The 10,683-nt window shown below is 35.2% G+C and overlaps 1 protein-coding gene across 1 annotated transcript; it reads left to right on the plus strand.

Moving 5' to 3' along the window:
* The first annotated feature begins 7,384 nt into the window (after positions 1–7,384).
* On the plus strand, positions 7,385–9,160 carry LOC145616929 (uncharacterized). Its single transcript, XM_081671645.1, has one exon. The coding sequence runs from the start codon at positions 7,385–7,387 to the stop codon at positions 9,158–9,160; it is 1,776 nt and encodes a 591-aa protein (XP_081527771.1).
* The last annotated feature ends 1,523 nt before the right edge of the window (positions 9,161–10,683 follow it).

Consider the following 10,683-nt stretch of genomic DNA (forward strand, 5'->3'; position numbering starts at 1 on the left):
TCGGGGTTGACTATCATCAAGCTTAAGGATCGGATGCAAGTTCAAGAGGAAGTGTGGCCGAACCTCTTAGAGGACCGGTCGAACTAAGGTGGTGTGACCGAACCAAGAAGTGTCCGGATCGAACCTCCCAGGCAGTTTCAAACAAGACTTCAGTGTTTCTTCAGGAGATCAGAGGTGGAACTCCAAAAGTTCGACTGAACCAGGAGCAGGAAAGTTCAACTGAACCTATCCTTGGTTTGGCCGAACCTACCCAGTAGTCCGACCGAACCTACCCAGGGTTCGCTCGGACCTTTTTCGATTTTTAGTCAGCTTTATACGAACTATTTAAGTTCTGTTTTGCATTTAATTTATGTTGAACTTTGCTTAATTTGTAATTAATTAGACTTTCTCGATCTCTCTAACCATAATTTTTGTGATTATTTGCTTTCTTTGTTATTGCTAACTTTGTAATCTTTGTGGTTACACCTTAATTCTAGCTTTACTTTGTGTTAGCTTTGATTATGAACCCCCTATTTCATATTTCTTGGTGATTGTTAAGATAGGTTTATCTTGTTTTGTTGGTTTGACCTTGTTGTTACTTGATTTCTCCTCCCTTTTCTTAGGTTTTCTAGGTTATGTCATATCACTTATTGTTGCCTTAATGTGATAGATCTCTTCAGTTGATAGTCGAAAGAGTGGGGTGCAGTTTTCAGAAAATGTTGTAAGCTGTAATCCTCAAGTTCCATTAGAGAAAGTTAATGTAATAGTTGCTCTGCATAATTTGAGGAAATAATGTTGGTTTTCAGTGGCTAATATGCTTTATTATTTGTATTTGCTAATGTAAAGAGTGAGTTCCATTCACCGGTGAGTAGCAAATATTTCTTTTTTTGGTCACAGGCTATGCAAGTATAGATTGTTCCAAGAGAAAATTGTGTTCTCTTTCCACATTAATTAAGAACAACCTATACATGCTCTAAGCCTGTCATATTGAATATCAGATTCCACGACTTTAATCCAATACAATTCTTATGGAAGTGTTGTTATTGCCTACATGGACAACATAAAGTGATGTTAGAACTATTATATTAGTATTGACAATGAACACAGAGTACCTAAAAACATTTAAGTATGAATCGAATTGCATATAATTCTACTTTTTTGGTCTTGACGCGGCCTATTGTTGTTAAAATTCTTTCTGAATGTGGATTCTAAGCAGCTGTAACCCTATTTTGATGATCACTTAGAACACAACGAGCTTTCTTGCCCTGTAATAAAAGTTGTAGTTTGCATTAGTCCAAAAGTGTGCAAAATATGTATAGTTCGGTTGCTTTAAAGGTGAATGTTAATCAGCATACCATTCAGCTAATGTAGCTACTTTTTCACCTTCAGGGTTTTGGATTATCACATTAAACATGGTTGATTCAAGTTAGAAACTTATGAGTTTGGAACATCATGAGATATTTATCATCTGATTGATACACAATGGAACAAATTAAGTAAGGCATATAATTATTAGGCTGGTTTATGGGTTACCTTTGCGAGTGATAGGACGTAGAGCTGTGATACCAACCTTAAAATTATTAGTTTTAGAAACAAGAGCTTCACATTGTCTTCTTGATAAATCATTCTAGGTACATACTTTCGTCGATTGATCAGTGCTGAAAGTAAAGCAAATACATAAATATTAGAGTGGAACTATCATAAGTATTGTGCTGCTATAATGAAATTTTATTGATTGAAAGTAGAAATAAAATCACCTATGGTATTTCAGTATCAAGTCGCGCACAAAAGATTCTTTATTCAGAGTTGTCACAATTTTTCTTGGTTCCTTTGCAACATACAGTACAATCACAAGGATATGTAAAATAGAAGAGAAAATAGTTATAGAATACTTAGTGGGATAAGCTGAAAATTTTGGATACTTAAAGCAGGATATTAGGATACTTAAATTACCATGTTGAGAATCATCAAGGGAAACTTTTGGAATAGAAGCAACAGACTGGTATCTAGGAAATACTTGCTCTTCTTCAGTATTCAAACACTGGATGAGAGTTTTGCTGCCTATTGTCATACTTGCTCTTCTTTAGCCCTGTACTGTGGATCTAATGGCCTTATTAAGGCATTAGCAATTTCATAGTTCCCTCTAAACAAGGTCACATGCTTATATGCATCAATGTGATCACCAAATAATGTCATCTTCATTTGAATTTTCTGTAAAAGAAGAACACAATATTTTTAAATGGCATGTATGGATTATACTTTGTTATTTGAAATATAATGCACTGGTAAAATATTTTCTCCTCACGATCCTGCTTTTGACCTTTTTTTGCAATGTAAACTTTTACCTTGTATGATTTACTCGATGTATCGAGCTCATCAAGAAACTTTCGTTGTGGTGCCATGACAAGATTCTGCACACAATATAACTAGAAAGCTAATAAGTTAGTTCTGGTTGCAAACATACATGTATCATGATCAATGGATTCTATTTCTTAATTTATTAAACTCTTTTAAAAGGGTAATTGTAGGGAATATTTCAAGCATCATAACTCCAAGCTAACCCCACTGTGATCATACACTTAAGTATGGTGGCGTCCAAAGGGAAAGAAAAGAGAGCATAAGACTCGCCAACAAGTTTTAGGAACTTGGAAACCAATCACGAGGTCAAGGTTTCGCCCCTTAACGATCCATGAGATCGTCAACTCCATAAGGTCTTGAACCAAAAAGGGTTCGAGGATGAGGGTACGAATCCAATCTACAAAAGAAAGAACCCGCCCTATAAAATAGGCCTCTACTTTATTCTACTCGTATTTATGCGTTCTTTTTGACTAACATGCAAACATTATATTAACCCTAAACATGTTTATCTATGTTGGTTGAATATTAATGCACAAACAAAACTATTATTGGCGATCACTTGAATTAAAATCATATTAACCTAAACCAAATTATTAATTATCTTATCAAGCGTGATTTCAAGTACAAATTCCCTTTAAACATGCATAAAAGGCGTGATCAAGCAATAACAATAAATATATATATAAAATATCAAGCAACATGATAAATACCATAATTATCATAATAATCATGATCATGTTAATAATAAAACTTAAATATAACATGATAAGGCATAATAAAGCTTAATAATAATAGCAAGATCCTAGGCATGATACTAACAAGATTAATAACAAATCCTAGCATGTCACTAAGAAATAATGATCAAAGCTTTAAACCTAACATGGTACTAACATGCTATTAGAAAGAATAAAAAGCACCCTAAACATGATTCTAGAAAGCAATAAATAGCATCCTAACATGATACTAGGAATTAAATAAATCTAAGCATGCTTTCTACAAGAATAGAGCAATAAGTTTACATACTTTGATGCCTCGTACCTCATCTAATAACAAAATACACGCGTTAGTAAACTTCAATGAAAATAATAAATCAAAGAATTAAATAATAAAATAATTAAATTAAATAATGTTTAAACTAGATTTGGGACCAAACCCTCAGAAATTATCAACCTTGCACGTCTAAGGCGAAGGCAACTTCGAACTTGGCTAGATGTTTTTAAGTCTTGTGTATGCAATATTGTGTTTAAAGGGGTTGGTTTAGAAAGAGAGAGAAGAAATCAAGTAAGCCTTGATGAGAGTTAATGATTAAAAACGAAGGTCGAGGACCCTATTTATAAGAAAAATAGTCCGGAAAATCATAGAATTTGATACGGAATAAAACTACACGTTGTCGCCAGAAATACACTCTGTCGCGAGGCGACAGCCTGACTTTCACGCGCTTTCCACGCGGAATCTAATATTTAACCAAATTTGATCCACAGAATCCGTACGGATGCTAAAAACGTATAATTAAAATAATAAAATAATAATACTTTATTCCAAATAAAAATCCATCTTGATATAATTATTAATCCTAATTCTATTAGAATTTAAAAGAACCTTCTAGAAACTTCTAGAAAATTATAATTAATCCTAATAATTTTAGGAATAATAATTAACATTGGGCCCTCCTCTAGATCATTGGCTGTATATAAATAACAAACCGGACCCAGTTTAGTATTTTGACCATAACTTCCTCAATATTCATCGGAATTGGGCTTATGATATGTCGTTGGAAAGGTCTTTGCGAGCCCCATCCAACTACACTATTATTGGACCCTTATTACAGACCAAACTAAACTAGATCAGCTATTTTTAATAAAATAAGGTTGTTTTCGAAAACAGAGAGAAGATAATTTAATAAAAACTAAACCGCAACACTTAACTTTTTACACTTTCACCTTATTTGATTATAGTTCGACGTGAAAGGTTATTCATCACTGGGTTTGGTTTTGGGGAGACACAAATGGGTGTCTACAGAAGCCCCCACTTTGACTGAGTTTGGAGAAACTTAGGTTTCGAAAACAAAAGTCAAAGTAGCGGTAGGGACGGAGAATGATTTAGAACGTTCTGCGATCCCAAATAATTCTCATAACGCCGATACCTGCAAACTAGCGTTAGTCAAACAAATAAAGAGATTTAAACGCGTATCTTGCACGCACCATCAACCACACGTCTCTGGAGTAACCGTTTTTGTTGCTGTATTTTGTTTTGACAACTTCCACAATACCTCGTAAACGACATCGTTGAAGGTAACATTACTTCGCCATCTTCAATATTTTTGGTGACAATCCTCCACAATACCTCGGGAACATCGTCGAAAATGACCATACCTCGTCATCTTTAGGGTTGTGACAGTATTTCGCCACGGCAATACTTCGCCGCTAGAGACAATCTCCTCCATACCTTAGGACATCGTCGAAGTTCACTTAACTTCTTGATCTTTAATATTGCTATTGTGCTAATATGTCGGCGCTTCTGCTGTTTGTGAACCATTACTTTGGTGCTTCTATTGCTTATAAACCATTATTTCGGTGCCTTTGCCATTTATGAACCATTACCTTGGTGCCTTTGCTACTTATGACCATTACCTTGGTGCCTTTGCTACTTATGAACCATTACCTTGGTGCCTTTTGCAATGAGCCAATACTTCGGCCCTTTAAGCTCAGTGAGACGATCTTTTATCAGGTCGATCACTTAATGTGATTGTAACCGAGCCGATTACTAAATCATCTTAAATTACACAGAAGGGCTAACTGGCGTACCAAGGAACCCAAACTGTTGCACAAGGTCCATATAACCAAAATATGGAGCCCTGTATTTTGTCGCCGCTCCAGAGCTAGCCAGAAATACCTGTCGCCGCACTTTGTGCCTGTTGCCAGGCGACAGACTCTGTCGCCGCGCAAAAAGTCTGTCGTTTGGAGACAGAATCGGGTTTTTAAAATACCCGTCTTCTTTCTTACTCATTTCTGTGCTGCTGCTCTGCTTCGCGTTTTTGCTCAAAACTTTGAATCGCTTGTTCTTCCTTATTTCTCACCAAAATTCGCTCAAACATGTTGCAAATTGAAGCTTATTTCATCTATTTTCTCGATCTATGTAAGTTTTACTCAAACTTAACTTGGTTTTTGCCTAACTGCTCATTCTTGTTCACGAATTTTCATAAAATTCGAACATGTTTATGCTTAATTTTCTTTATTTGTTGAATATTATGCCTTGAATTTGTTGATTATGCTTGTATATTGCCTTGGGAGTATTTTGAGACTTGTTTGACTCAATTTGGTGAAGAAACGAGCGATTCACCATTGTTGGACCCCTCGAGATCGCGAAGAACAATGTGACCTGTTCTTTGCGTTTTTGCTAGCTTTTCTTGTACAATTTGTCACAATATTTGCTATATTATTTCAAGAAATTGTTTGGTTGCTTGAAAATGCTAATTATATTCAGATTGAAATTTTGCTCTGTTTTAGTACTACGTACTCTGTTTTTTGCGAACATAGTATCATGCGGCTAGGCGAACCTTAGATACTATAGAACCTTAAATTTAATTATTTGCGCATAATTTAGCATGGCTAGACGACGTAGTTCTGGTTCTCGGCCGAGGGACTCGCGCTAGGAGGAGGAGCCTGCCAGTGAGAGTGAGGATTCTCCGTCCACGTCCAGACTTGGACCTTTACCCGTGTGGGATGAGCACACCTTGTTCTTCGCCCCTGTGCACCATTTGTTGGAGCGAGTCTGAAGCGGTCTCGAGAGTGGGAGGACCCGCAGTCACGGTTCGGGCAACTCCACCATCAGCACGCTCTACGACACATTCATCAATAGAGACGACGCGTTGCGGCAGCTTTGGGAGTCATGTGGGTTGACTCCTCTTCTTCGGGCCACCCGGGGCCATGATTTCTTACGAAGGGGGTAACCTCGTCGTCCGAGCCTTGGTGGAGTTCTTTTGGGACACCACCAACACTTTCCATTTTCCCTGGGGTGATATGACGGTCACTTTAGCTGACTTCAGTCTCATTACGGGACTGGAGTTTCAATCTACTCCTCTACCGTTCGACAGTGACATCACTGTTCATTCGCAGATCGTGCTGGAGTTGTTGGGTAATTATTATTCTATTGAAACAATATAATGACATTAGTTTCAATAGAATAATAATTATATGATTGATTGATTAATAGATGACCTCCATACGATAATAAAGTATAATCTCTAAGTAATAGCTTCAAATTAACAATTCTATGAATGATTGTTCATTATACGACCTATGTACGACAATATTATCCCTAAAGAATAAAATCAAATTAACTATTCTATGATTGATTGGTGACATTGGTCAATAGACGATCTATGTACGAAAGTATTATCCATATAAAAAATAAGATCATATTAAGTATTCTATAATTGATTAATCAATAGACGACCTATTTACGAGATTATTATGATGTAGTACGATTGATAGATAAATAGACCCGTGTACTAAAATATGATCTAGTGATTAATTAAAATTATAACATTTAGCTATCCAAGTATAAACTATAAAGTGATACAATAAACTATTATGATAATTGTACATCATTATATTATTACCCATTATTTTATTTTTTATTATTCTTATTAGAGATACTTGTAAAAAAAAAAAAAAAAAAAAAAAAAAAAAAAATAGATTGAAAGTGCATGTACATCATCATTGAAAGTTAGAAGCCGTTACTTACTCTCCATTATCCCATTATTATTTTTATTTGTTTATTAAAATATACATCGTACATATCACTCATGTATTCAATATTCATCATTTACAAGTAAACATTCATCAGTTCATCTCTTTCAATGTAAAGAAACGAAGAGTCACAACACCTCACAAAATCCATCCAAATTCAATCAATTCCTTCCTCTTGCTTCCTATAAAATCATGTTTACAGAAGAATAATTATAATACCCATCTCCATCACTACCAATTAAAAAAAAAACAAAAAAATCAAAAGAATAAAAAATGGCTTTTGGAAAAAAAAAGCAATGATTTCCGAGAGAAGTCCTAGCCCTGAACCACAAGATCCGATTAGTGGTGAAGAGCTTAGTGGTGGTGGTGATAATGAAGAGTTATCAGGGGAAGATCATTCAAGAAAAAACACAAAGCCCCTACTAAAGGAAGTTACTTTCTTAGGTTCAGGGAAAGGAAGAAATCCAGGAGGAACAAAGCAATTCCAATGCAACCATTGCAAAAAATCATTTTCTGGTTCATATACTAGAATTTTCAACCATTTTTTTGGCCCTCCACCTGGAAAACCAGCAGGAATCACTCGATGCCCAGTGATTTCATCAAGCTGGGAAAAACTTCAAAAATTGAGAAAGAGAATAGAAGATGATGAGAAAGCAGGTTTATCACCATCAATTACTAAATCCACTATTAGTAATAAAGGTGCAGCAGCAACCGTTAAGCCCATAGTGGAAGCTTTTGGTACTATGGAGAGACATCAAGTTGATCTTGCAATTACTAAAGCTTTGTGTTCAAATGGAATTCCATTCAATGTGTTGAGAAACCCAGATTTCATTGCCATGGTGAAGGCAATTAATCATGCTCCAAGTGACTATTCTCCACCTCCGCATGACAGAGCAAGGACTACTTTATTGGATGATTGTTACCGGGAAGTTGAAAAGGAATTGGCTCCGGTGAAGGATACTTGGACCAGTCAAGGGACTTCTATAATATCCTATGGGTGGACAAATGTTAAGCATCAACCTCTCATTAATGTTGTGGCATCCAATAGCAGGGGCTCCATGTTTATGTATGCTGATAATTTTTCAGGCGTAGAAAAGACGGGGAAGGAAATTGCAGACTATCTTCTCAAATCAATTGATGAAGTTGGGCCTTCAAATGTCCTTCAAGTAGTCACCGATAATGCAGCAAATTGTAAAGCAGCAGGGAAGGAAATTGAGAATGTACACAAGCATATATTTTGGAGTCCATGTATTGTGCATACTTTGAATCTTATATTTAAAGATTTTGCTAATGTTTTCCCATGGATGTTGAACACTTATAAAAAGGGGAAAAACATAGTAAAATTCTTTCTAAATCATGATCAAGCACATGCTATTTTTAGAGCCCAATCCGGACTTGAGTTATTAAAAGTTGCTAAAACACGATTTGCCTCACACTATATTTTGTTGAGTCGATTACGAGAATGTAGGGAAGCCCTAGCAACCACTACTGTCCTTAGGAGTTGGAAAGATTGGGTAGGGAAAGGAGATGAACGTATAAGGAATTTAGGGGCAGAAGTTGCTTTGACAATAGCTGATGAGGAATTTTGGGATGAGGTTGATAATATTCTTGCTATTACTAAGCCTATTTATTTAATGATAAAATTTGCTGATGGTGAGGGACAAAAAATGGGTGAAGTTTATGAAAAAATGGATTGTATGATAGGGGAAATTGGTGATATCATGAAAAATAATAAACATGTAGAATATAGAGATAAAATGCAAGAAATTTTGATTGCTCGTTGGGAAAAAATGAACATTCCTATGCATTGCTTAGGTTTTGCCCTCAATCCTTTCTATTATGATTCAAATTATTTGACTTCTGCTGCCCCTGGTGGAGTTGAGAGAAGGGCTCCTAATCTTGATAGAGAAGTGGTTTCGGGTGTTCTTGAAGCATTTGATAAAATCGGAGAGGATGTGCATGAAAAAAAATTATTGCGTGAACAGATGGCCAAATTTCAGCAAAAAGAAGGAATTTTTGGGACAAATGCATCTAAGATAGATGCTGTGACTATGTCACCAATCTCATGGTGATCTACATATGGTTCCGAAACTCCGGAGTTGGCAGAGATAGCTGTTAAAGTTTTATCACAGCCAATTACAAGTTCTTCTGCCGAAAGAGTTTGGAGTACCTATTCTTACATCCACAATATTAAGAGAAATAGACTCAATGCTCTCCGTGCCGATAAGTTGGTGTTTATCCACTCTAACTTGAGACTTATCTCACGCTTCACAAAAAGCTAAACAAATGGCCCTTATAGGATGTGGGATATCGACCCCGAGAGCTCTTATATTGAAGATTCAACCTTAAGAATGGATGACATAAGGTGGGTGCTCATTGAGGATAATGCAACTAATAAGAGAAAAAGAAGTTGACATAGTTGCTAGTCATACTTAATCAGTTTATCTTCTGTAGTTCTGTTCTTTGGTTTTTTTTTTTTTTTTTTTTTTTTTTTTTTTTTTTTTTTTTTTTTTTTGTTAAATGTAGTTTTTTATGCAATTTGGAGTTTAGACTCTTTAGAGTCTAGAAATATTAGATTGTTGTACTGCTGTAGTGTTGTTTTTAATTTAAGTTTGAAGTTTGATGTTTGAACCTTTAATTTTCATTCTTGGTTGCTATTGTTAATAGAATCAGAGTGTTATTTCAGAAAAAAAAAAAAAACAGAACATTCATGCTGAAATAATCTACCTAAAATAGTTCCCCAAAAATAGCCCAACGTTCCAGGAACTTTAGACCTCACGTTCCGCGTTCCCGTCCCTGTACCACGTTCCAAAACGTTCCACGTTCCGTGCAACGTTGATCAAATGAGATAACATATTGTCCAATGAAAAAATAAAAATTTACATTTTATTTTCGTATTAAAAAAATCAATCATCATATAACCAATATAAACCAATGAACATTGATAGTGTAATTTCAAGTGCCACGCAAAAAACTACTCCTTCGAGATTGTTGAATTTCTAAGGTGTGTCTATGTTTTTTCAAAATAACAAATTGTGCTCTCCAACTTAAATTGCTTAATCAAGTGTACCCTTTGCGTTGACTTGACGTTAGTAATTGTAAAAAAAAAAATAGGAATTAATAAGAAACGGATGATAAAATAAAGAAGACATACACCGAAAGTTTGACAAATCAATAATTGCTTTTTTAAGAAAGAAGAAAAATTAGATGAGAAAATGTGAAAAATGCTTAATAATGTTAATCCCCTTATATAACTCTAACTTACTTTGGACATGAAACTTCTCTCCAAAGGGAATTACTAACGTTGGGTTAACATCAAAGGGTACAATTGAATAAACACATTAAGTTGGATGACACATCTTGTAATTTTGAAAAAACATGGATACATCTTAAAAACTCAACAACCATAGGGACATAGCTTGAAAAAACCCGATTTATTAATTATAAGTTATCCTTTCATGAAATTTATGCATGAAAAACCGTGCGTCCAACGGGCATTCATCTAGTTCTTTCTTATAAGTTGTAGATTACTCACCACTACAAAAAAATAGAAAAATTAAAATACCTCTTTGCAACAGCAAGAATTTTTCCTACA

Source organism: Chenopodium album, chromosome 26 (genome assembly GCF_948465745.1).
Source record: "Chenopodium album chromosome 26, dcCheAlbu1.1, whole genome shotgun sequence".
NCBI classification, from domain to species: Eukaryota; Viridiplantae; Streptophyta; class Magnoliopsida; order Caryophyllales; family Amaranthaceae; genus Chenopodium; species Chenopodium album.